This window comes from Cordyceps javanica, chromosome 3 (assembly GCF_051103115.1).
Source record: "Cordyceps javanica chromosome 3, complete sequence".
NCBI classification, from domain to species: domain Eukaryota; kingdom Fungi; phylum Ascomycota; class Sordariomycetes; order Hypocreales; family Cordycipitaceae; genus Cordyceps; species Cordyceps javanica.
The window spans coordinates 3,210,329-3,236,622 of record NC_139297.1 but is presented as its reverse complement, the minus strand read 5'-3'; the positions used below and the strand labels follow the sequence as shown (position 1 = coordinate 3,236,622).

At 53.9% G+C, this 26,294-nt stretch overlaps 8 protein-coding genes across 8 annotated transcripts; 3 read left to right on the top strand and 5 right to left on the bottom strand.

Annotated features, from left to right (window-relative positions):
* Positions 1-468: 468 nt before the first annotated feature.
* Positions 469-851, bottom strand: V2A60_005174 (uncharacterized protein; the record flags this gene model as incomplete). The annotated part of the gene is made up of 3 exons (XM_083256487.1): positions 469-557; positions 618-745; positions 805-851. 3 exons carry the CDS (start codon positions 849-851, stop codon positions 469-471), a joined length of 264 nt encoding a protein of 87 aa, XP_083112613.1.
* Positions 852-1,486: 635 nt separating this feature from the next.
* V2A60_005173 (RNA-processing protein PTA1) lies at positions 1,487-3,874 on the top strand (the record flags this gene model as incomplete). The annotated part of the gene is made up of 5 exons (XM_083256486.1): positions 1,487-1,824; positions 1,887-2,052; positions 2,105-2,232; positions 2,289-3,697; positions 3,753-3,874. The coding sequence occupies 5 exons, from the start codon at positions 1,487-1,489 to the stop codon at positions 3,872-3,874; spliced, it is 2,163 nt and encodes a 720-aa protein (XP_083112612.1).
* Positions 3,875-5,845: 1,971 nt separating this feature from the next.
* On the top strand, positions 5,846-9,669 carry V2A60_005172 (uncharacterized protein; the record flags this gene model as incomplete). Its single annotated transcript, XM_083256485.1, has 5 exons — positions 5,846-5,923; positions 5,992-6,071; positions 6,129-6,188; positions 6,270-6,355; positions 8,441-9,669. The coding sequence occupies 5 exons, from the start codon at positions 5,846-5,848 to the stop codon at positions 9,667-9,669; spliced, it is 1,533 nt and encodes a 510-aa protein (XP_083112611.1).
* Positions 9,670-10,280: 611 nt separating this feature from the next.
* V2A60_005171 (uncharacterized protein) lies at positions 10,281-11,223 on the bottom strand (the record flags this gene model as incomplete). Its single annotated transcript, XM_083256484.1, has 3 exons — positions 10,281-10,466; positions 10,532-11,038; positions 11,131-11,223. The coding sequence occupies 3 exons, from the start codon at positions 11,221-11,223 to the stop codon at positions 10,281-10,283; spliced, it is 786 nt and encodes a 261-aa protein (XP_083112610.1).
* A 2,190-nt stretch (positions 11,224-13,413) lies between these two features.
* V2A60_005170 (major facilitator superfamily domain-containing protein) lies at positions 13,414-15,442 on the top strand (the record flags this gene model as incomplete). The annotated part of the gene is made up of 5 exons (XM_083256483.1): positions 13,414-13,459; positions 13,541-13,632; positions 13,697-15,020; positions 15,078-15,245; positions 15,303-15,442. The coding sequence occupies 5 exons, from the start codon at positions 13,414-13,416 to the stop codon at positions 15,440-15,442; spliced, it is 1,770 nt and encodes a 589-aa protein (XP_083112609.1).
* Positions 15,443-15,831: 389 nt separating this feature from the next.
* On the bottom strand, positions 15,832-17,257 carry V2A60_005169 (uncharacterized protein; the record flags this gene model as incomplete). The annotated part of the gene is made up of 2 exons (XM_083256482.1): positions 15,832-16,920; positions 17,057-17,257. 2 exons carry the CDS (start codon positions 17,255-17,257, stop codon positions 15,832-15,834), a joined length of 1,290 nt encoding a protein of 429 aa, XP_083112608.1.
* Positions 17,258-18,062: 805 nt separating this feature from the next.
* Positions 18,063-19,560, bottom strand: V2A60_005168 (histidine phosphatase superfamily; the record flags this gene model as incomplete). Its single annotated transcript, XM_083256481.1, has 2 exons — positions 18,063-18,859; positions 18,921-19,560. 2 exons carry the CDS (start codon positions 19,558-19,560, stop codon positions 18,063-18,065), a joined length of 1,437 nt encoding a protein of 478 aa, XP_083112607.1.
* Positions 19,561-21,650: 2,090 nt separating this feature from the next.
* Positions 21,651-22,791, bottom strand: V2A60_005167 (SDR family oxidoreductase; the record flags this gene model as incomplete). Its single annotated transcript, XM_083256480.1, has 4 exons — positions 21,651-22,224; positions 22,304-22,368; positions 22,440-22,633; positions 22,737-22,791. The coding sequence occupies 4 exons, from the start codon at positions 22,789-22,791 to the stop codon at positions 21,651-21,653; spliced, it is 888 nt and encodes a 295-aa protein (XP_083112606.1).
* Positions 22,792-26,294: the final 3,503 nt, after the last annotated feature.

Sequence of the window (26,294 nt, the reverse complement as noted above, 5' to 3'; positions counted from 1 at the left end):
CTGGCGAACATAGTTGGTTTGGCGGCGCATTGTACTTGGCTATGGAGACACAACGGATATAGGCGCTCATATTTTGATACCCTCAAGGCATACAGGTTCTTGATGACGACAACGAAGCATTTTGTGTTGCATTCTGATTATTGGGTTTGGAATTTTCAAGGATACGAAGCTTATCATTATGTCGAGGCTTCCTCGTTTTATTTGATAGTCGGAGTGGTTTGGCGGAGTTTTGTTCTTTTTTTTTTGTTTCTTTTTTTCTCTCAATGTATACAAAGGTGTATAGATGCTGTCTGAATCCGCAGCACCGTAAAGGCCCTATTTCTCTCAACTAGATTTATTATACATGGCCTCTCCACTCGGAAATGGCCAATCCAAACAAAGCTTTTGCCCCAAAGTCATTTTGCTCGATATTCATAGAGTGATGTACAAATGCGCCTGTAGCAGGTGCGGTGGTGCTTGCCGTGTCCTTTATTTCGTATCGGCTGCCTTTCTGGGGATATCCGGAACCTTTACATCTTCGAAATCATCCTGGCCGACAGCCCTTAGCGTATAGTAGTCTGTGTAGAATAAAGGTTAGATTTGCGACACCCCGTCGTATGCGTGTCGGCGATGCTTACAGATGCCGCCGACAACAGCAAGCAAGCCGAGGCCAGTGAAGGCGTTCTTGAAAAGGTATGGACGACGAGCGCGAATGAGAGCAGGACCTTGACGAAGACGGCCGTCGTAGTATGTTGAGTGCGGGTTGCTATTTGATGTTAGCCGTGACATGCTCTTGCTCATAACCTAACAGACAGGGTAACAAACTGTGTGCGCGACATGGCAGCCGGGGTGTTGCGGAACGGAGAAACCATGTTGGGCCAGGGGAATGAATCCAGCAGGTATCGCTGTCAATGTCCACTTTGTGAATTGATCTTATGACTGAGCAAATCCAGGAATGGCTTGTTTGGAGCGAGGCTCCATGTAGATATTTGGGACGATGGCCGGGCGGCTCATTGCCGGCTAAACCAGGCCCGATGCCAGCAAGTACTGGAAAATAGATAGTGCCTGACCCAACTGTAGCGCCATGCAATTAGTCCACTCCAGCTGGGCCTGTTCATCGCGTCACGACTGATGTCCGCCAAAGATTGATGTTAAGGATTCAACCGCGCCTGCGATTGAAAAGCGACGATTCCGCGCAACAGCATCAATCACACGTGCGCGCTGTTGAACGAGTGGATCTTCAAATCTCAGCTGTCACTTCCATTTTCCAAATTGATTTCTGACGCGGTAGAGCATGTCGGCGAGATAGAATTTCCGACAGCTGAGGATCTTCAGGTCGCGACGCCGATCTCGACGCAGCTGTCGAAGCATAACCCTCACAGCAGCCGCAATCCGGCATTTTCTATCGATTATTCACCGCCCGATCATCATTAGAAAGCTTGATACAACTATCGATTTCCATCTTGCTGGCTTGGCCCGTTGAGCGGCCTGCGCACCCACCGCAACAATGTCGAACGGGGACCTGTCGCTCCCGCAACAGATACAGCAGCTCAACGATGCCCGCAAGCATGTCCTTGGCGACGTCAAGCTGTATCCAGGCGTCGTTCGTGGCCTCATTCCCAGCATCGGTGCCTCAGCACCGCTTGAGCTACGACGATGGGGCGCCGACTTTTTGGCGGAAGCCTTTGCCACGCCGGTGCTGCCTAATAGCGAGAAGGAGACACTGGCGCCGTACGTACTGGCGACACTCGAGTCTCTGGCGCAGACACCGGACGAGGACCACTATGTTTTGCGAGGCGTAATACAGACAGCTGCGAGCATTTATCCGCTGGCGCTGAGATGGATGTAGGTAGACCACAGAGGAGGAGCATGGTCTCGTCAGTGCGGTTGCTAACATAGCGTCGCAGAATCAATAATTCATATGATACGGTTACCTGGGAACGAATGGTGGCTATAAAACAAAGAATTCTGCAGATTTGGGGTACAGCGACGCCAACGGTCAGAATTTGCTGCATCAAGTTCGCGCAACGTGTGGTGCTGGCACAAACTGTATCCTCTATGGGAGACCACAGAGTACGTTGCTACTGTCTACTGCGTTTTCAACTATATGCTAATATTGGTATAGTATGCTGGTGGTCTCGACATTTCTCTTGATAAAATCCCCCCCAACCACCAAACACTTGACCCTCGAACTCTAGAAGCTGAAGCTTCCGGGCTCTTGGATCGCATGCTAAGCATCTTGCAAGAATCCAAGTATGCGACGCCCTCAATATGCTATATCATAAAAGCGAAATGACTAACATCGGTAGTGATGCCCTGGTCATCGACGCGACACTGAACTGCCTATCTATATTGATTCGAACCCGACCAGAAACGTCAAACCGTATCATCAATGCCATCTTCGCCTTCAACCCTCTTAACTTTGCGCCATCACCGTTGACACCGAGAAGCAAGGTCATGATCAGATCAATGGAAAAGACTGTACGATCGCTTCTAGTCAATTTGAGCAGAAGGGATCCTCACAATCCAATTGTGCCAAGAATGCAGCAACATGTCGAACGGAATATGCGCATGATTGCCGAAGCCTTTGATGAGAGTGGAAAGAAACGACCACTCAATGCGCCTCAGCACGATGGAAACGATGTTAAACGTCAGCGCATCACAACAGCGCAAATCCAGATTCCTCCTCTTGGGCCCGGACCTCATAGCCTTGCCGATCTATTCAGTCTTGTTACCAACGAGGGGTTGAAGTCATTCGATCTATCACTCGTCCCACCTGCGATGGTATCGAAGCTAGCGGTTACGACCCTTGCTAGACTGGATGCTCAATTGCTGGCCAAAGCTGTAGAAGGTGTTCGTGATAGGCTCCAGACGGTGGCGAACGCGCCAGTAACGGAGCTGAACCCCAATACAGCGCCACTTGGTGTTGACGACGACGATGACGACTACGAGCCAGATTTCTACCAAGCCGAAGACACTGAACAGATTCTGAACAAGCTAGACAGTGAGCCTTCTGGCCTAGACCGAATCCACCTTGACGATAGCCTGGCGCTCAAGTCATTCAGCCTCGCTCAGCCTCAGCAAATAACACCAGAGCTGGCACTGAGTGCTGGTGCTGGCACGGTAGAAAAGGTTGTGGATATGATGAAGTCCCTCGATGACTCGTCAGCAAAGAAGCTCAAGGCTGGTTTCGTACGCCTGGCCGCTAGCTCTGGAACAAAAGATTCTTGGATGACCATCTTGACGCGTCTTGCGACAAGATCATCTGCTGGACTGGATGAAATCCTTGTCAAGGACGAAGACGATGGGAACGCGCCATCACCGTCACTGTCAAACACCATTCGTGAAATCCTGTACAATTACATCATGGAGGATTTTCGCAGGCACATTGATGTGGCAGTATCATGGCTGTGCGAAGAGTGGTATAACGACCGACTACTAAGCAAGACGAACCGCGACTATCCAAAGCACTACGAAACGTGCGTTTTGCGCCTCCTAGACGGGTTTCTTCCCTACGTGCATCAGCAAGACAAAGTCTTGACACGATTCCTGAGTGAGATTCCGGAGTTAAATGCGGAGATGCTTTCCAGAGTGAAGCGAATGTGTCGTGATCCATCCGTGGTGAAACTGGCATTGACCAGCTTGCTATACCTGGTTCTCATGCGACCACCAGTCAAAGAGATGGCTCTAGACACAGTGCAAGATATTTGGACAGAGTGTAAGATCCATGTCGCACAATATCCTATGACTTTGGTGCTAATTGTTATTTACAGTCGAAGATGCGCGCACCATGGCTGGCCAGTATTTGACGAAATACCGGCCAGGATTTTTGGAAGCGGCAACCGCCAGTAGGACTGAAGAAGGCACATCGACTGGCTCGGCAATTGCGGCGTGATTCTCATTGACTACTGGACATTTTTATGAGTAGCCGGATGGGTACTATGATATCCATGGTTTGATCAGTGTAGCGGCGCATGGCCATTTACCGGGCGTTTTTCATGGACCCTTTCCAAGAAGTAAGATGAATACTTTTGTACATTAGAGCGCATGGGCGGGCATTATAAGCGCGATCTATAGCCAGAAAACAGCCGGAACAAGATAGCGTTGCCATTTGGTGCAGAGTACCCTTTGAGCATGCCTGCCGGCAGTACACGCGATGGCTGGCTCATGATGAAGAGCCAGACTCGTCGTAGCTGGGCCTGGCACCTTGGTAAAGTACCTTGGAGACTGGCAAAATCAATTATTGCCTATCATCATCCGATTTGATTTTGCTACCATGCTCCTCTCTGCCTCCGTCTTACCCCGTCAGACACAGACACAGACACTGCTAACAAGGCTGCAATGCACCTCGCTGCAGCCTGACGTATTGCGCTCAACGCGGGGAGCGCAACCCAGGGCTCGCTCGCATGCTATATCTTGGCGTAGATGTATTCCTGCACGCCCAATATTTGTTGGCGCGGTTCTTCTTCGTCGCCCACCATTGGCGAGGTCATCCTGCATAGATAGCTCGGAACTACAAGCCTTTGACGAAACGAGTGGTCTTTTGCCGGCCAGCACTATGCACCAATGCAGGACTGTCGGGCATTCCGGGACGCGAGATGCAACGTACTCGAGCCAGCGATGCTCTCATTTCAGCCGGCAGTGGTCGCAAGGATTCTGCAGGAGTGCAGATATTTTGAGACACGGCAATTACGTGGCGATGAGGCATTACGAAGTGGAACTATACATCAACCTAGAAATATTGTATGTGTCGGGATTGTTTCCCATCAGCCAGCCACAGCGGCAGTGATCCGCGGAGAACAGCGTTCAAGACATAAGCGAGTATGCGCCCTGGTGTACCGGACGAAACATACACCTCGCATCAGCTAGTAATACAACATGGCAGCGACCACAATGATTGATTGTTCAGTTTGATCAATTACCGTCCCCTCGATGCCCGACTTTGTCTGACAGGCATTACAAGTGGCTGGCTGAATAATGGTACCTCGAGAATCCGCCTACTGCCAGTTGTCAACTTTTCTATAGCTTGACTAGTCGTCTATTCAAGATGTTCTCCGGATGTTGCAAGCATCTCATGAGTTCTGGGGGATGATATACTAGCAGCACAGCAAGTGCCATGACATGTCCAAAAAGACAGAACCCCAAAGCCTACATTTGAGCGTCTCCATACGCAGCAGTAGAGCTACGGTGGAGGAGGATAGTATACTGAATCGCCGTGCAATCAATACATAACAGCTGCCAGGGCTCAATTCAGCTGAACATCTTCGAGTGTAGATAAAGAAAGGCTGTGGACTGGCTGGTCGGCTTGCTCGGTACCCCTTGGACCGTCGCGGTGATCAAGATGAAGCGAACGACTCTCGTTCGGAGCAATGATCGTCTGCGGGCCGTCGAGACAACCTACACCATCGCCGGCTACCATATGCAGACACCCTCTTAACAGAACTCGGACAAACCACTCCGAGAGTGGATATCTTTGCATTTAGAGTCACATCCTTTGATTCGAACCTCAGCTCGACTCGAATTTCTGATGTGGCCGTCTATTTTCTGAGAAGTGATAAATTCGCATCATATGCAGATGCCGGCAGCGACTGTTCAGCCATGTTTATGCGTATGTATGTCTCGGCCGTGATATCTGAGAAGAGTAAAAGAAAAGGCTGTGGCGATGGAGTCAATGGAAGAGAAATGCAGTACGAGTTAATACATCACGCCGGGTCGTTTTGACCCTGACAAATGAGTATAAAAGCCCCCCTTTGTGCCCTCTTGAATACCGTATCTCCTAACCTACAACACACTCTAGTGCCTCGAAGTCTTCTATTCGAATACACACCTTGAACATACGATCATATATACATTCGAGCACGAGAAAATGCTTTTCCAAGCGCTTCTCTCCGTTGTTGCCGCCTCCCTGGTCACTGTCCAGGCGGCACCCAAAACAGAGATTTTGGTATGGTGATATTCGGACTTGCAAAATCTTGGTCGGGTGCAAGCTAACACCCGTCGGCTTGATATCAGGCACGACTCTGGGATGAGCCTGATTATGCGGGGACGCACGAAGATATTCGCAACACGGCATGCCACAACCTTATTCGGCTGTGCGTTTCCATCGCCATACTCAAAGTTGCAGACCACGGAGCTAACTGGATTGAAAGAAACGACAATGTCGAGTCACTCTCGCAGTTGAAAGATGATTACAAGTGCAGCCTCTACTCGTGAGTTGCCACTCTGCTTTACTGCAGGAATCCCGTTTCGCGCACAACAAAGAAGAAAGAAAGCATTCTGACCTTTTCTAGGAAGCGAAATTGCGCATCGCCTCCGCACCCACAGGTCATTGATGTAAATGGGAATGTCGATGATCCCAACGTTTTGTCGGTCAAGTGTGACCGCATTGAAAACTATTAGGCCCTGGTGCATGCGGTTTCAGTCGCCGTTTGGCTTCTCAAGCCTTGCGCATTTTCAGCAGATTGTAGTCGATAGTACCTGAAGGGAGAGAGTTGGGCAGGCAAGCATAGGTTTTTTCTCCCCTTGTCGACAGGGGTTTTCCTATGCCACTATCTACATACAAGAGAACTTTGCATTATCCATTTAATTCACGTGTTCACTACTTGGTCCCTCAATTGTGTCGTCCAAAGGTCTGGCAGAGCAAAAACTCTATCCTGCCACCTGTCCCTTCCAATGTTCAATATGAAACCAGCGGACCTCGTCCGGCCGTGCATGCCCAATGCACATGGTACCACAGGTGACACTTGACACTGGCTCAACTGTGAACTGGTGGGAAGTAGTTATAACTAGTCTATTCCGGGATGATTTTACAAGGTCAATTCACTTTAATATCTTGAAAGATTTATTATATATTTGCCGAGTTGCAATTTTATGATTGCAAAGCCGAAGTGATACGTATATAAGTACTGATCTATAAGGGGTAATTACTCGTGTATCAGTACGAATCAGAGGCACTCGGTATCCATGAACTTGATAGGTCAGCACCGCACAGACTTTTATCAGGTGCTTACTGAGTACTAGACAGACAAAGCAAAAATGAGCGGAATCGAGAGCCAGCTTTGATGGCTGAATACAAGCTCATAGCACAGAGGCTTTATTGGCATAATGTACCCGCATTATTAATATAGAAACACGTTTCTGGACCCCTTTTGCTTGTAGGTGCGTGTGCGTGTGTGCTGGTTCTCGAGAGCTCTCTTTCTTGTCCTCTCATCTTCACCTCGCGTACGAGTCACAGCACGTACATGATTGTTGCCAACATCATCTCATCAAGGGCTCTTCGTATCATTCAAGAACATCACCCGGTGAGCAAACATACGGCTGCAAGCAAGAGTGGTGTGAAGTCTGAACACGCGTGGTGTGCCTTGTTTACCTTGATGTGGGCCTCATTTACTTACCACGACGTACGAATAGCCTTGGGTACAGACAAGCACACGCTGCGCACAAATCGATTCCGGAGCCATATTTACTGACTGTCCTCCACCGCCGCAAGCTGGTGACAGCGATTGTTTGCGAGGAGATAGGATAGCCAGGAGAAACAGTCGCGCTATAAAGAGAGAGAGAGAGCGCGAGTTCTCGTGAGTGTGTGTGTCTGCGAGTGAGTGAGTACAGTGAGAGCAAGCCGTCCGACCACTCATTCACAGCGCCCCCCAGAAAAACGCGTCCTCATAGAGCGACGGCTTGGAAAAGGCTAATCTTTCCCCAACCTCTCTCCTACACCGCAACACAACAGGCAGGCTCGTGTTTCCTAGGGAAAGCATAGCGTTCCCCGAATGACGGGGAAAACAAAGGAAATGCCGCGAAAGCGCCTCCAAAAACAAAACTTTGCCATACACCAGGACGCAATTCAAGGTACGGATACCCTGACGAGTGCACAGGCACGGAGACAGACAAACAACCCATCTACCTCATTACCACATTCACATGCACCTTGCTGTTTAATATCCTCTCTTTGTTTTGGCCATTGGAGCTGGGCTGGCCGTAGGAGGGCGGTTTGGATGCTGGATGGTGGTGGTGACGGCACAAATCACTACTAATGGACTCTGGAGTAAGCCGCTTCAGCTGCCACTGCCCTGGTACCCGCCTGGGGAGTACCTGCCCACCTAACCCACTACTTACTGCACCTACTGTACTGCTACCCAGAGAGTACTCCGTACCTACTAAGATCGCCAACACTCACTCACTACCTAGGTACCTACCTAGGTACTCCATGCCTCTTTATACCCTTGCTCACAAATTGGACGACGGTCCCCTGTCGGAAAGCAAGTGGAAAAAAAGACAACCAGACGTCACCACGTTTTCTTTCCCTACAGCGTTGCCTCTCAATTCCTGGCCTGCCTTTTCCCCTTGAAATTGACAGGAGCAAAAGTCTCGCTCACTCGCCCATCCTCTCCCATCCTCTTCCATCGCGATCCTCACCCCCACGCTGACATTGAGTCTTTCGTGCTCTCGCCAGATATAGTAGTCCGACCCCCCGACTGCGACAACCAGGCTCAATTACTAAATGACGACGCCAACCCTGTTCGAACGCTGATTCCTGCCTCGACGGGCTCCATCAATAGCATGCAAACTGCGTCGCGCAATATTGTGGCCAAGCATGCCCTCGGCCGCAAGACCACCATTCGCAGCGTGCCCAGCTTCGACAACTCCGAGTCGAGCCACGAGAACAGGCAGATCCTCCTCTCCAATGGCGCCAACAGCAACACGAGTGCCGCCTCGAATGCCTTGGGCCCTGCCAACCATGACAAGGCCCCCTCCAGTCGGTCAGCGTCTGGTGCCGCCGCTGGTGCCGCCGCCGCCGACAACCACACCACGCCCGCGCCGAGCCGCTGGAGCGCCAATGGCGTCCGCGTAATAGAGACACAGCCGCAAGGGTCGCTGCCCCAGGACAACTCCATACTTTCCGAGCCCGCCGACACGGAGAATGGGCAGTGGGATTCGACCATTGGCAAGGCCGGTCTGGGCAAGACCGGACGCGTCATCAACAAGCTCGTCAGCGACAACGACGCCCTAAAACGAGAGATTCAGATTGAACGGCTGCGCGCTGAGGAGGCAAAGCAGGCCGCCAAGCTGATCGAGGACAAGATGGAGCGCATGGCTAGCGAATACGAGGGCCGGCTGCTCGAAGCCAGCGTGACCAAGACGCTGCTCGCCCGCAAGGAACGCCAGGTCGAGTCCCTGACGGCCGCCGTCGACGTAGAGAGGAAGAAAACCCAGGCCGCGCTCGACTCGGAACGCACCTGGAAGGAGGAGATGCACAAGGTGCGCGCCGACACCAAGACGCACGTCGAACAGGCCACGACGCACGCCCAGCTCATGGAAGGCCGCTACAACGCCATCTCGTCGCACTGGCGCGAGCAGGGCGACCAGGTTGCGCGCGCCGTCACCAAAATGCGCGCCGAGATTGCCGAGATTGTAGACGAGCGCCGCCACGACGACGACAAGATCCAGACCCTGCGCGACCTCTGCCAGCAGCAGGACGGCAACATCAAAGAGCTGCGGCGCGAAAAGGACGAAATTGCCAAACTCTTTGCCCAATACAAGCAGACGCAGGACGACGACCTGCGCGACATCCGCACCAACGCCAAGAAGAGGGAAGACGAGCAGGAGAGGATGCTGGCAGAGGCCCGAGAGGCGCTACATAAGCTGAAATGGGCTCTCAACGTCAAGAACAATGTCAAGGGCGCGCAATAACGGAACCCGTCCATGCCGCCTCCCTTTGAGCGCCTTGTCCCCTTCACCACCCCTTGTCACGCGTTGACATGAAAACAGAGTATATACAAACACAAACCCCTCTATGACGACACAACATATACTAGAGCTACATATGAGAGAGAGCCTTGGCGACGCTATATGCGCCAGCTCTCTGTCTTTTTTCTTTCTTTCTTTTTCTCTTCCTTCCTTTCATCTCTTACGGCACGCACCACGTGGCAAATTATGATTCATGGTCTCACTTTTCTTCTTTTTCTTCCAAGTCGTTTGTTATTATTTTTATTCCCATCTAATGTTTTTCTGTGTTTTTGAGCACGCTGATTTCTTGTTGTCTTTCTGGAGAAAAATCGGCATATAGAACAAGCAAACAAGCAAGAAAGATGGATTCGTTTCGGAAAAGAAAAAAAAGAAAAGAAAGAAGAGGGGGGTTGCATTGCGAGCGTCTATTTGTTCCTTTTCTTGGACGTTATATTGGTTGTTTGTCTAGTGTACGCCTGGGGCTACCGTTTCAATGTAGCAAAGTAGGCTTTATGATATCTAATGCCACACACACACACATATAAATATACTTTTGCTCCTTGCCTCCTCCGCTTTCAAATCAAGCTCTCATTGTTCTTGAATGGGTCTGACCAGGATGAGATGCTGTCTCCCAACTCTGCGTTGGTGTAGGTGGGGATATCATCGAACGGATCATTGCCCGCTGGTGGTGGTGTTGCGTCAGCAGCGTGCGCTTGCCGATGTGAAAGGAGTTCAACAAGTCGAGTGTGCTGATTCTCGACCTGCAAGAGTTAACTTGTTGACCAGCACCAGGGCGTACGCTTTTTTCGCGGGCGGGAGGGCTTACGTATTCCTGCGCCATGCCGTCCAGTAGTTCAATGGCCGTCATGATAATGTCACGGCTCTCATCCGAACCGACATACACGACCGTCTGCAATGCGTTGTGCAATATCTGACACTTTGTCAGAGACTGAAGCTGCTCGAGGCTCTGCTCTGCATGCTCCAGCAGGCCTGTCAAGGTGGCGTCCGGATACTCCTGCAGGCCGTGCCAGGCGGTCTTGAAGTTTGCCTCGGCGATGGCCTCCGGGAACAGGTCGCCGTCGGCAAACGTGTACGCGTCGCTGCCGCGCCTCCTGTACTCGGACCAGGACGTCATGCGCGGATCCGGCGACACGATGCAGACGTCGCCTTCGGTGTGCGCCCCCTCGTCCTCGAGACCCAGGACGTCAACGTCCTCTTCGGCAATGGCGAACAGGTTGTCCTGCACGTCGACAGTGACTTGCTTCTGGTGGCTGGGGAGCGCGATGCACTTGAACCACGGAACGTGGGGCTCGTAGAGGATTTCTAGCAGGCCCTGTGTGTTGTTTCGGAGACGAGAGGAGAGAGATCGGCGGTCAGCTTGACTGAGAGTGTCAATCGTGGGGCGGGCACGGAGAACATATGTACCTCGTTGACCTGCACACGTCGGATGACTTCTGACACGCCTCGGGGTAGCAGAGGAGGGTTGCACGCAATGTAGAACTCGACAACTTCAACCATTCTTCGGGTGATGGACAAGGCAGTAGCATCAATCTCATGCGGTGAAAGGACATGGAAGGTCAGTCGCGAAGGTCAGTCGCAGCAATTGAAGTGTGTGTTTGCGCGTGGACGGGTACGGGAACAGGAGCTGCCAGCTGCGAGCCGCCAGCCGCCAGCAACCGGATCAGCTCCTCGTTTGGCATGCGTGCGATTTGCAGTTTACATTTCATGGCGGCTCATCTCGTCGCTGCGCGGATGCCGCGCCGCGCAATTGACCCGCGACTTTGTCTATCTACTGCTTTACAACCTTGTGGTGGAACCAGTCTAGTCTTGGGTGTAGCCAGGTGATGCAGAGCTTGTAGTTGAAGCTCGTGGTAGGAGGTTGTTCAGACAGATGGAGGGAAAGTATGCTGTTACTATGAACAGAGGAGCGTGTTGCCACATCAGGATTAGGAGATCCCCCTCTCCCTCAGTTATACAAGCTCTAATCCAGATTAGAGGGAGGGCATCAAAAGAAAGGCCAGCATTCGCAAGAAGAGCGATCGGGACGCGACGCAACACGGCTGCGTCTCACTATTGGAGAGTTCCGGTGGCTACTGGTGAGTAGCGCTGAGATGCGTATTCGTGATGGCAGTCTTGGTGGCTGAGAGCTAGCGTGGTTCCAAAGACTAGGAAATATTGGCTCATGGTATTCAAGACAAGGTGAGATAAATGGAACAAACAGAACAAACAGAACAAACAGAACAATTCGAATAAAATTTGCCTCTCCAGACGACATAATCAGCTGCCAATAGAATAACGAACATTACATCAAAGCCTCGGAGCCAAATGAGGTCCGGCTAGCAACTTGCCACATCGTACCTTTCATTGGACCAGCATCCCGGTCGCTAGGTCGGCAGGTGACAACTACTGGTAGGGAACCAGCTGCTAGTAAGATACCTCTATTTGGCTTGCGGCCCCCACGCAACCCTCATGTACACTCCAAACACGACGCCGTCGTCTGCCCCTGACGGTACCTGAAGGATCTGCGGCTCACTGTACGAATACGAACCCGAGATCTTGTCTGAATCTCAACGACAGCCGAAGATGCAACAGCCTTTGGGCAATGGGACGAGAGATGGGCATCTGATGCGGACATGGACACGATGGGGTTCGGTTCATTTTTGACAGCTGCAGTGGAGTGTCGAGGAACCACCAGATCCACTGTAATGATGACGGCTGGACGGGGACATAAACAGATAATATTAGAGGGGAAAAAAGGGTTCATGCGGTCCATTGAATGCACACATCTCGTGTTGGACAAGCGGGCCATAGTTGGCTTTCTAAAAAATTTCCCTTCGCATCCGGCATGGATGCCGCACTTGTGTGGTTGCCGTGTGGGGACCATTTTGGCTGCCGCCGCCAGCTAGGGCCCTCCTGGCACAACGATCGACGACGACGTAGGGAAATGCAGAAGAAATAATCACCATACTTTTCTCAAAGAAGCAATGAATCCGTTCATGGTTGCTCCGACATGGTACACGATTGATTAGTCTCATTCTGTGATCTTGGCCCGCGCGACGCCCTTCTGCTTCTTAGTACAAGCATCGACTCTCCAGGCTCCTTGTATCTTGTTCAAGGTAACAGCAAAGGCCGGATTCTACAAGTCACCAACAAACTATACAGCAAGTCGAGGTCAAGAAGGGAAAACACAACTGCAGGAGATCGAAAACATAAAACAAGCTTTCAGCCTGCAGTCACGCGGAGATTCTCACTACGGATACTACCAACCCCGGAGCCGCGCACGCCACATCCTACTTAGCTTAGGTAGTTATCCTGTTCTGACCTGCCGCACCCACTGTTTAACCCGTCCTCGACTGCCCCACGCTCCTGAGTCCTGGGGATCTCCGCCGCCCCCCATTTCATTCCCTTTCTCCCATGATCACTACAAACGTTTTGTCTCTTTTCCCTCTTTCGATCATACCCCAATTTGTGCATTGACTGGTTTCTCTTCTTTCTTTTTCTTCTTCTCCTGTGAGCTCAGGGCTGTGGACGCGAGTTCAACTTTTGTCTCTTCTTCCTTTCGGAAAGTCACCGTCAAGACCACGACAACAGACGGAGGCGCAAAACATCACCACACTTTTTGCTCCTGAGCAGCACTGTCTCGAGGACTGAGCAACTATTGCACCCAGTGAGGTTCGCCTCTGCGACAAGCTACCCCCATCAGCCGCCATGGGTCTCGGTGTCCTCGAACCCAAGGGCAATGAAAAGGTGCCTGGTACGTCGCTTCTGTATTCGCCACAGTCTGATAAACTATGTTGTCGCGTGGCATGCTCTGTACTCATTCTAAGCTTCGCAGGCACCACCCGATATTACGATGACCCCGACCGTCCGCGCTTAGCTGGCGCCAACGACGCGCATCTCAAGACTACGCCTGATGGTCTCATTCTGGTACCGACTCCTTTGTGCTGCCAGGTATGACGTCTATCTAACTGTATACTCACTGCTTCTGTAGACTCCGCAACCGTCAGATGACCCCAATGATCCTTTAAACTGGCCGATTTGGAAGCGCGATCTCATCACATTCCTCCTCTGCTGGGCCGGAGTCCTTGCCACCAGCCTCGGTCCTATATTGGCCGCCAATACCGTCACTCTCATCGGCAACATCGCATTAACTATCACCGACGCCGTGGTTCTGACCGGATACCTCCTCGCTGGTGCTGGCGGAGCCGTCATCTTCTTCGTTCCCTCGGCTCGAGTCTATGGCAAGCGCCATCTCTTTCTTCTCGGTCTCGTCATTGTCATTGCAACCAGTGCCTGGGCCGGCTCTGTGCCTCTGCTGGCCGAAACCCCCGAGGATGCAAGACGCCACTTCCGGAGCATGGCCGGTGCTCGCGCTATCCAGGGCGTCGGCATCGCCCCCTTTGAGAGTCTACTCAACGCCGCCGTCGGTGATATGTACTTTGTTCACGAGCGCGGCATTCGCATGGCCTTTGCCACCTTGGCCGTCTTTGGCAGCGCCTTCTTCACACCCATCGTTGTCGGAAAAATCACCGCCTCCATTGGCCTTGGCTGGACCTTTTACTTTGTCGCCATCTTTACCGGCGTGACACTACCGGCCATCATTCTCTTCTGCCCCGAGACGGCCTATCGACGCGACGCCCGCTTCAACACGGACATTTTCACGGAAGAGGATATTTTACAGCCTCCGTCGTCCAGCTCCTCACAGAAAAACGAAAAGGAGCACCACTCTGGCTTCCGTGCCCTGCCTACCAACCGACTCCAGCCTTGTGGCGACGCCAATACACCACTCAAGACATTTGTCGAGTCCATGTCCTTGTTCGACGGTCGAAAGACTGACGACCCGTATCTGACATTGCTCTTGCGCCCCTTTCCGCTCATTATCAATCCCGCATTCATTTGGGCCTGCTTGATTCAGGGGACTATGATTGCGTGGACCATCTTCATGGGCGCTCTGGTTGCATCAATCTTCATCGGCCCTCCTCTCTTCTGGGGAACCGCCAAGTCCGGTTACGGCTACGCCGGCGCATTCATCGGAGCGCTGATCGCATTTATCATATCCGGCTTGATCGCAGACTTCAGTGTTCGCCGCATGACCGCGGCCAACAACGGGGTATATGAACCCGAGTTTCGCATCTTGCTCATTATTCCCATGCTCATCGCCAGCGCTATCGGTCTTTTCGGCTTTGCCTTGACCGTCGAAGATGTCGCATCCCAGAACCGCCCCGTCATTGTCCCATTGGTGTTTTTCGGATTCGAAGTTGCCGGCATGGTTTTCGGAGCTGTCGCCAGTTCGCTCTACATTGTGGATGCCTACCGTAAGCATTTTCCAATCGCCAAACCAGTTTAGTATACATAGGCTAACATGATCACAGGTGACCTCGCCATTGAAGGATTCACGCTCACTATTCTGTTCAAAAACTTCTTCAGTTTTGTCATCACTTACTACGCTCTCGACTGGCTCGTCGCCGGCGGTATTCGTCGTGTCCTCGTCATCATTTCTATTCTGCAAGTCGTCATCTGCTTGACCAGTATTCCCATGTGTACGTTTCCCTGGCCGAACCAGACGATACAAGTCTTATTGCTAATATACCATCTAGACATGTTCGGCAAGCGCGGCCGAGCCTTCTTCCACCGCCACGATCCCATCGCCATGTGCCGTCTCAAAGAGTTTGATGCCCTTTTGCGACGACTGTTTCGCAAATCCCCCACTGCTACTACTCCCCAAGCAGACACTTGAGCTTGCCGGTCGGTTCTCAATTGCGTAAATGGATCGAGAGTGTATATACAGTTCACTACGGCGTCACAAGAAATAGTTCGTTTTATCTCTTATTTTACAAATGGACGGGGACACGAGGCGTTGGGTTAATATTTCGTCACTAATTATCACCTTTTATCCCCCCTTTCTGATATGATTTACGTTTTAGAGGTGCGCATGGCACCAGGGCAGATGGCCTTAATACAGGAATTGAGAAGCAAAATGTTCACCACATGCGTGAGGGGTAGTGCAGATGGATATGATGCACGTATCAACAAGTAAAGCATCTACCAGTTCCATGGGCAATGCAGATGGGCTCACATGGTGTATTCAATCATGACTCAGTGGTGGTTTTGCTGTCCAGTACACTATCAAGAATCAATCACCGCTTCTATGATGGCATCTGCAGCCGCATGCCGCTGCCAAATCTTGACGACCTCGAACCCGGCCTCGGTCAGCAGCGCCACCCACTGGCTCCTGGAGCGCTCCAGACCGCCGCCAAAGACGAGCACGCACATGTCGAGCTCGCACTGCGCGCGCGGCGCGCCCTCGTCCGGCAGCACGGCCTCGCAGACGAGCAGCGTGGAGCGGCCGGGGCGCATCGCGCCGCGCAGCCCGCGCAGGATGCGCAGCGCCGGGCCGTCGGCGTACTGGTGCAGGACGCGGCGCACAAAGTAGGCCGCGGCGCCGCGGACGGGCTGCGGCGTGAAGAAGTCGTGCGCGTGGACGCGGATGGCCGGGTCCAGCGCGCCCGGCGCGATGCTGTCGACGACGCGCGGCAGGTCCTGCAGCACGAGCGGGCCGCGGCCGGGAAAGGCCGAGCAAAAGGCCTGCAGGTCGTGGCCCTTGCCGCCCCCGACGTCGACGAGCAGCGGCGGCGCGGCGGAGGGGTCGTCGCCTCCGGGGGCGTGAGGAGGAGTAGGAGGAGGGTGGTCGGGGGCGAGGAGCCGCTCCTCGGCCGGGTACAGGCGGAACCACGGCTCCGGCTGACCGGTGCCGACGGCCATGGCGTCGTTGAAGTCGCGCTCTAGCGCCGGCACTGTCCGCAGCACGTCGTAGGGCGGCAGCGCGGCGGTGCCAAACGCGCGCTGCAGGATGCCCCGCGCCGGGTCCTCGACGGCCCGGTGCCCGGTATCGCGGAGGAACGGCGGCGCCGCCTTCGCCGCCGTCAGCGACATGTCCCAGAGCGTCCGGTGCCAGGCGGTCATGGCACCGGTCGCCATCATCCGGGTGGCCGCGTTAGCGGACCACCAGTCGCTGCCGGCGCCACCGTCGCCGTTGTCGGCGCCCTGCCGGAGGAGGTGGATGCCGGCGCAGGTGCGCAAGAGCCGGGTCGCGAGCGTCGGGTCGCTCCCCGTCGCGGCGGCGACAAAGGCCGAGGACACGGGCCCAGACTGGGCGGCGAGGAGCGAGAAGAGGTCGAGGTCAATGGCGACGCGGACGGCCAAGTTGCTCATCGGCTGTCCGGGAGGGGGGAGGGGAGGGGGGCCATTGTCGCGCGTTCAGTGTGTGACATCAAAACCGTTTGGGTATGAACTGGGAAGCGGAAGGGAGTGGGAAGGGGGGGTAGGTTCGAGACAGTACTCAAAAACTTACAGCGAGAGCAACCCCCATTGCATAGGCCTCCGGGTCGTCCAACGAGGCGGATAGCTTTCTGGACAGGGACAGGGCGGCCTGCCGCGCCTCAGGGTCGACCGCCAAGCTGTGTGCGTCGTAGCTGGCCAGCTGGGCCACGATGCTAGCAGGATCATCTGCCGTGGCGGCGGCGGCGGCAGCAGCGGCGGCGGCGGGAGACATGATCACGGGCGTCACAATGGTCGCAAAGAGTGGGAACAATCGGCAATCTAGACAAAGAAAAAGGTGTTGCACATGTCTTCAAGACGCGTGAGGACAGCCGGCTATAAAGAAAGGGCACAGCCCCTTTAAACCATTTCAAATATGCGGAGCAGGGCGGTTGTCTCCGAGGGCGTGGGATGTGGTCGCGATATTCAGCTTGACTGTCTATTATTGTCCGGCGACTTATGAAGGAAAGCATAGAGCATGACTGCGGATCGACTCTGGTGCCAAAGTCACGTCATCCTTGCTTCTTTTGAGTTGCAATCGTCGTTGCTTACTGCAGCGTCATGGTCAAAGGCTGCAATGAATTACGCATCGAAACGTTTTTTGAATGGCCAGTCAGTTACGCTGGGTCCCTGCAGATGCAAGACAACATGTTCGTATATGCACCCTGCAAATGTGCTCGGCACCAGCTACGCGAAACACCCTCTGCGGAGTGCGGCTGAAAAGATGAGGCACGAAAAGAGAGAAGATTCGGTCAGACCATGACAAAAGCTGAAAATTATCGACGAAATCAAAACCACACAGTGCCGAGTACTCGGTGAGCCAGCAAAACATTACGGCAGAGGAGGGGTAGGTTCATCCGAGAGTCATCGCGATATGGGGGTATTATGCATGTCACTCATGATAGATTGGAAAGATAGGTGTCTTAAAAAAAATATTTGCTATTCGATATTTTGTGGTATATATATGCAGAGAAATCTTGCTGTCCATTTACACTCATTACACGTTACTCCATGCTTGAAACGATTTTTCGTCATGATATCTAAGCCTTTGTGCCGGCCTCAGTGTTGGCCTGCGGGCGGAAAGCAGACTTCTTCATGAGGCGGAAGCCACCAAAGAGCATAATGGCAGCTTGGACGCCGAGGACAACGGCAAGGGTGACGAGGGCACCGATGACGCCGGCGACGGGGCGAGAGACGCCGCCAGAGCCGGACGACTTGGTGGAAGCGGCGCCGCCGTCAGAGGAGGTGCCGTTGGTGGCGCACTTGCCCGAGGTGCTGCCGCAGGTGTTGCACCAGTGGGTGTTGTCCTGGATGGCGAACTTGTTCATGCCGTCCTTGAAGGCGGGCCAGGAGAGGGTGGTCTCCTTCTGGGCGAAGAGGGGCCACTGCTTGAAGGAGTCGTTGGTGGCGGTGCCGTTGGCGAAGAAGAAGCGGACGGAGAGGTCCTCGGGCTTGTACTTGCCATCGGAGCCGGCGGTGGCGTTGGTGACGAGCTCAAAGGCCATGGAAGAGGCGTACTCGCAGATGCCGTAAAAGTCGGAGCTGGCGGCAGGCATCTGGGCGAGGCCGAAGAAGGCCATGAAGGTGCCGTAAGCGCCAAACTGGGCGTTGAAGGTGGGTGCGCCCTTGGTGCCCTTGGCGAGGGCGTCGAGGGAGCCGAGGATCTGGCCGGCGAGGACGGAACCGGCAATGGCGCGGACGGGCTCGGAGCTGTTGTAGGCCAGGTTCCACTCGTGGATGGAAGCCAGGTTCAGCAGCCGGGGCATGGCGGGCTTGACGAGGTCGCCAGAGGGGATGGTCTGATTGTGGATGGAGGCAACGTTGACATAGTCAAAGACTGGGGACGGTTAGCGCGTGGGCTCTGGGCAAGCAGCAGCCGGGTGTGTGAGCGAACATACTTGTGTAAGCATTCTTAAAGGTGGCCTCGGCGGAGGAAAAGGTCGAGTTGATGACGGGCAACAGGCCCTGGTAAAAGTCTTTGGAGTCGGCCGAGGTCTTGGCAAAGTCGGCCGAGTTGAAGTAGCTCTTTGAGCTGACCTCGGCGTTGGTGCAGCCGGTGTTGCCCTGGAGCCAGGCGTTGCTCTCGGCCTTTTCGATGGTGGCGGCGTCGGAGACGGCGTCGACGGGGACGAACTGGTAGCCGCCGAGCGGGGCCTGGACGGAGCGGCCGTCGGCGAGGGTCTCGTTGCCGGCGTCGCCGCGGGGCGGGTAGAGGCCCTGGAGGAAGGTGACGGCCGAGTTGTGGAGGACGCCGTCCTTGGGGGAGGTGACGCTGAGCTGGGAGAGGACGACGGCGCCGTCGGAGAGGGCGGCGATCTTGTCGGCGCCGTCCTTGTCGACGTAGCGGCCGCGGTAAAAGGTGCCCGAGGCGTGGACCTGGTCGGCGCCGAGGGCCGTGAGGCTGGTGGGCGGGTAGGACTTGGTGGTGCGGTCGCCGTGGCGGTGGAAGACGTAGACGCCAAGGACGGTCTCGGCGGCGACGGCAGCGGGACCGGCGGCGGCGGCGGCGAGGGCCGAGAGGAGGATCTTGGAGTGCATGGTGGGCGGCGGCGGTGGTCTTTGTGAGACTATCAGTAGTAGTCTATGATGCTAGGAGAGGTATGTAGGCAAAGCTCGAACTTGCGACTCTCGAGCAAAAGAGCAGCAGTGCGGACCACAATGGTGATGGTCGGGCGACAAGAACAACGCACGACAGAACAGCAAGACGACAAGACGACAAGGTTGGTGGAGAGGAGGGGGTGGGAGCAGAGCCTGGTCAAATACTTTTCTTGTCATTATTCATTCTGACTAGTAAACATTTTGGGGAAAACGCCCCTCTTCTCTTTTAGGCAAGCGGTCCGATGGTTGCCGTTTGCCGTTTGCCCATTTACAGTAATAGCCTGCCAAGCAATGAATACTAATCTGTACTCGGTATACCTACTACCTACCTATCTAGCGTGCATATCAGAGCAACAACCTAGAGCCAGTGGGTGAGTGAGTGAGTGAGTGAGTACTCAAGTAAGTGCTTGCGGTTATTTCTGGGCAGCATTTCCTGTTCATTTGTGTGGTGACTTGCTTCTAGCCCCCCCCCCCCCCCTTCAAAAGCCCACTGGTGCCTCTTTACTCTTGCCAGCTGCAACGGCAAGCATGGCGATTGGACCGTCGGCCCCACGTCCGGGGGAGGTTCCTCCGCTAACCGGGGCCGCTCGGGGATGCCTTTTACGGCTGTATGGGACCTTTTTTTTTTTCCCCTTCTCTTTGGCCTGAGAGAGCATTCCGCAGCTTTGGCGTTTTTTTTTTTTTGGTCTTCTGCCAAATGGATGTGGTTGACAAGCACTCGCCGCTACGGGCCTGAAGGTGCGCCTCTTGACTGCTATGCCATTAGCAGGCGACGAGGGGAGGAGACGCCATCACCAACCACCCTATTCTGTCTTGTCCCATGTACACCGAGCGCCGACTGATAGTCAGTCAGCTCCATGCAATATTATCATCTTTTCCGCGGCAACCCCGCATCCAGCCCATCTAGCCCGTCCAGCCCATCCCCATCCGGCCCAAAAATACACGGCAGATAACAATTGCCACTCGGTCCCTTCCTCTCGGTCGTCCTTTGGGCTTTTCTACCAACTACCCTTCTAGAACCGATCGCGACGGACTCGGGCCTTCCTCCAAGGCACTACTACAGCTGACTGTCGCCTTTTGACGCCGCGGTTTGCCACTCTTTGGTGCGGTATACCAGTAGAGCTTTTCCGCGACTGTCCCACACGGCTTGATGAAAAATTTCAGTTCCCGTCTCTTGTTCTCAATTTGACATCGTCCCTTTCTTCCAGCACAGGACCAAGTTCGGAAAACGCACACAACCACCTCCCTTCTACCAACTTACTCGCTAGGTTGGATAAGAACCCGGCTAGGATGCTTGGTTCGCCAACACGGACGGACCGTCGCTCCTCAGCATCTCCGGCCAACCACCACATCTCTGCGGCAATAACCTACCCCCCATCCACGTTTCTCCTAGCGCGCAACTCTCCCAACTTGTGGCGTTTAGAATAAGTACTGATACTGATAGCCTGCCTTTCAGCCTTGTCCTGAATCCATTGGCGACCGCCGTTCCCCGCTCTGCCCACGGCCCACCCAAAGCCCGCAACCACGCGGAAGACGCCGATAACGCTGCATCCATCGCCATGGAGATGTATCACTTTCCCCTCGCGATTGGCGCATCGCGCATCAATTCATTGGTTCGCAAAAACGGCCTTTCTCATTTTCTCTTTCGCAATCACATCATCGCCATGTCTGTTATAGCCCCTGGCAGAGCTCCATCCCAACTCAATGCCTAGGTCCTTTTCTCTTCAACGGTTGACACTTCAGCTGCTGGCTCCTCAGCGGGTCCTCGCCCGTTGATATCCTCCTGTAAATCCACGTTTTCAATGCACTTGATTACATCTCGATACTCCTAAACAGGATATGCGCTGCCCGCATCCAATTTGCCTGCATGCGCGGGCCGCTATAAGTATGTATACAGGATTGCTCGCTAAGTAGAGGACTAGACTTTGCTTGCCTCGCTTGATGATTGACGTCCTCCTACCGGCAAAAAAAAACGGCTTCAATTAAACGCCATGGTGCGATATCCAGTGCCAAAACCTCGAATGTCCCCCTCACAATTTAGCCTTGTCGTCGTCCAAGAATACATCAGGATACTTGAATCCAGAGTCACCCAGAGTAAAGGCCGGCTGTCGGCGCCAGCCACCGCCATCCACAACCAGCGCGTGGCCGTTGACGTAGTTGCCGGCCTCGCTGAAGAGGTAGACGGTGGCGTCGGCAATGTCGCGCACCGTGCCCATCTTGCCCGACGGGATCTCCCTGACGAGCGCGCTGTTGGGCTGCTTGGCCGCCTCGCCGCCCAGGCGGTCCATGCCCTCGGTGCCCTCGATGGCGCCGGGCGCGATCACGTTGCTGTTGACGCCGCGCGGGCCGTACTCGAGCGCCACCGAGGCCATCAGGGAGTCCACCGACGCCTTGGCCGCCGACACGTGCGACTGCATCACCAGGCCCGTGTAGTGGAACGTGGCCGAGACGTAGATGATGCGCGGCGTCGAGCTCTTGAGCACGTGCGGGAGCGTCGCCTTGATGGTGTTGAAGGTGCCCAGCACGTCAATGTCCATGACCGACTTGAAGGCGTTGGTGCTCAGACCTTCCAACGGCGAGATGAAGTTTCCAGCAGCACCGGCACTGCTTTGCGGGTCAGCGGATCCAAGGTCTGGATATTGTCGACGACCCGAGCGGTCGCTGTTTCAACAAGTCAACTCACATGACGTAGTCGATGCCTCCCAGCTCCTTGGCGCAGCGGTCAGCGGCATTCTTCAGGTGCTCGGCCTATCGACATTTCCATGGGTTAGCGGCAGGATGAGCGACCGGCGACCGGAACCAGGCATGATGTCCCTTACGTTGCGAACATCGCACGCGCCGATGCCAATCACCTTGGCGCCGGGGCGCACCGTCGCGATGTCCTTGGCTGCCTTGTCCGTCTTCTCCACGTTGCGGCCGATGATGCAGGCGTTGGCGCCCAGACGGACGAGTGCCCTGGCCTGCATGCTGCAGATGGTGCCGTTGCCGCCAGTGATGAAGGCGACCTTGCCGTCTAGCAGCGGCTCACGGTGGTTAGCAAGCGCGCGTTCGCCGAGGGTGCCCCGGGGTCGCCTGCGCCGATTTTGGGGGGAGAGGGACGTCAGCGCTCTACTCACTGAAAAGGCCATCCTTCCAAACGGGGCTGAGGTAGTGTGATTCTGGATACGACATGATGATGATGACTTTTTTTTTTCTTTGCGATGGCTATTGTGGTGATTGATGAAAAGGCGCGGTCGCAACAAGATTGCGTTGTGGCCAGAACAAGGACCAGTGGGGTTATTGGCCGGCCGGCTAGCTTGTGATGATGGGCTGAACCTGAGTAGACAGATGACTCGATGAAGTCTATGGGCAGCACAGATTATATTTTGGTTTACCCCAGGTTCTTCCAAGATGGGTTTTATGATCCCGTTCGGCTCGTTCGGAGTTGATTTGTCGTCGTCCCCCGCGCCTCCATGGCCAACCACTGGCCGAGCTCCAGCACGCACCGTTGCGGCGTCCTGACGTTTGCCTCGGTAAGCCCGTTTGCAAGGGGCTCCGCATTCCGCAGGGCCGTTGCCATCGGGATTCGACTAGATTGTGAAAACGAATTGCATATATAGATAGATCCAACTGCCACGTGGAATCGCAGCAGCTGTTTCTTATTTTTTTTTTGTCTCTTCTTTCCTTTTGAAATGGGTCGTAAAATGGTGCTTTCAGTCCCCTTCTATGTCGTTGCCTTGTGTGTGATTTCTGTCCGGCGTATGATCCAGTGACATTTGGGGGCTTCGGAAACAACACAACCTTTTCTAACAAGGCATCTCAATTCTCAACGGCCATTCCTATAGCAAAGGATTATCATGTTATAAGGGGATGCGATTGTAGCTTGAGTCTTTATGGGCCATAGATCCGGGCTCTTTTTTTTTCAAGGCCATTGGTCCGCCGGTTTGGGTACGATGTTGTGGCCAAGAACGCAGCATCGGTACTGGAGGGGCGGCGTTTGCTGTCGTACCCTATACATGAATAGGTGATGTTCTAGTTTCACCACTCGAGAATATAGATCTGTTAGCGCAGATGTAGACCCAAATAAAAGAGCAAAGGAGGGAATTAACGTCTGCTATTACTGTGCTGAAATTTCCGCGTCGATAAGGCCTCTTCAGCTTTATAGCCATGCAAGTTCTATGGTTCTTGGCATCATGATCTACCCTGCAGGGATTGGGTACACGCCGTGCGGCGGCGGACGTCTCGGACCTGCCGCCGCCGTCGTCCCCGTCGCCTGTATGTGCATGTGATCCGGAGTGACGGTAGCTGCCCGGGCCCGACCTCCGCACCTGGGCTTTGTGTGTGCTTGTCTAGAGCAGGTCGACCCGCAAAACCACGGACGCCCCCGTCTATCGTCAACTACATGTAGCCGCGGCGGGTCTCGTATGCCGTAATTCTCGGGGTAGCCACTGACTGATGTTGTAATGCTGTTCCGCAGTGCTGAACCTTGATAGTATTCCGCCGCAGGCGACGAGCAGCCCGGCACTCGGCAGTGCAGCGCCGCCAAGGATGTCGTCTGCATGGGGTTATTTGACGGTGGCGGTGATTGCTTTGAAACTTGTCGGAATGCCTCCCGAATACTACAGCTCAGGTCGAACCCGCTTGGTAACGTTCCCCCGGCACAACGAACAGTATAGGTACGGATGCTGCGGCGCACATTGTACTGATAGCCTCGTAAGCATTACGGCAGATGGTTCAATAGTGTCGAAAGTGCGGCAAGCATCACCTTTGCATTTGATACAATTCTTGCTGGAGTTTCGAGCAAACTCGGCGTCTATTTTTCATGCCCTTTACAATTGCATTGTATACATATTAGATGTCACTTCTACCAGCAGAGAGCTCTTTGCACCTATTGGACAGAAAAGAAACATGATCCTAGTTGCTTCTCGAATTGCGTTTCATACTGGGAAGCAAAATTAACTCTTATCTACGCTCCATCGTCACGGTAAATCGAATACGCTAATGCTCCGGCACCTCAAACTCTGTTTGCCCCAACAAGTACCCCTCGAAGAAAAGACCGCAGTCAACTAGCTGGCCGCCGTGAATCCACGAGTGACAAAGGTTGCATCACTAACTGTATTCTCTTTTTCCTGCCCGAAGAGACATGGCAGCAGAACAACAGTGCGCACTGACAAAGTTGCTGATACTTCTACTACACAGACCCGATCCGCTTTCGTTGTTCATTCCCGTTGTTCGAAACCTTGTTGTCCAAGAACCAACCAATAGCACACTCAAACTAAACTCTGGAATTGCCTTCTGCCCTTTCTTTCCCACTCGAGAAGTACTAGATCAGAGGAAAGAGGAAAGAGGAATTTAAAAAGATAAAAATAGAGAGAATACGGCGTGAACCCTGAGAAAAAAGTCTCATGAGCCTGTCAAGTGATGCCGAGTCTCCGCGTGAGTAGACCCCCATGCGCCATTACGCTGTGACAAGTGCCTTGCCAACGTATGGAAACACTACTGGTACACCGACACTGGCATGCATCAATTGACAACGTGAGAATTGTCTTGGCATACCGACGAAAACCCTGGTTATAGTAAGTCTTTGAGGGCGCTTGCACAACTAGACAAACTTAAAGCGGCCGGAGATTTTCTTCGCAGTTGGCCCCATTCTGCCCCTTGCAGACCAGGATCAGGTTGATGCCTATCATATACGGCTTATAGACCGAAAAAAAAAAAATCCCCGAAGAAATAACAGGAGAGAGAGAGGAAAAAACAAAAAACGATCGGCAGAGCCTCTACAGCACATCCGGTCAGAAGCCGAGGCATGTCATTCTGCTTTGCTTTCATTGTTTATGCAAGCCACAATGCAATTAATCTATTTTGATTCTGATGTCTTAGACAGATGTCATCCTTCACAAACCCTGCGTGGTCGAGACAAGGCCGGCATTGTCTTCACAAGCTAAGCCTGTTGGCCGGCCCTTGTTCTGATCCCCGCAGAGCGAGTTGCGAGTTGCAACCCCTCTCCCCCCCCTCATCCCCCATGCCCCCCTTGTAGAGACATGGCGAGCTGGCAGCTGGATCCGGATTGTTGAGCTCCCCACCACCTAGACATCATGGCAGTCGACAGTGTTGTCAAGATCATCAAGCCTGGAGCGCGGCGCTCCAAGTGTGTGTGCTAGAGCGCGGGAGGCCGCTTGCCCGAGATCATGGAACTCGCCACTTGGCGCGCCCATTCGCGTCTTCGGTATCCCGCAACGTACCCTCCCCCCCCCTCCCTCTCTCTCGTTGGCCCTCCCCCGCGATATAGCCTGCGTACGCATATCACACCCACGTGTGTGCTTACCCCAAAACTTTGTCAGCCTCGAATCGACTCATATCGCGTCACATGGAGGCCATGGACTGTTAAAAGTGGCTGCTATCGGCATAACGTGGCTGTTATGCATGCCACTGTGCGCTGGTCATTGTTAACATTGTTCACGTTATTGACATGGGATCGTTCGTTTGTGGTTGAGACATGCCATGCCGACAACGCACCTTGCATATGCCGCCCCATTCCGTCTCAGCCGCATAGCCTATTATATACCCGGCCCGGAGATCATGGAGCGGGATGTCGCCCGCCTTGCACCGGGACACCACCCACTAACACCACAATGCAATAAATGGTAAGAGAACTTGGTGCTGGCCATTCGACTGGACGCCTCTGGCAAGACACT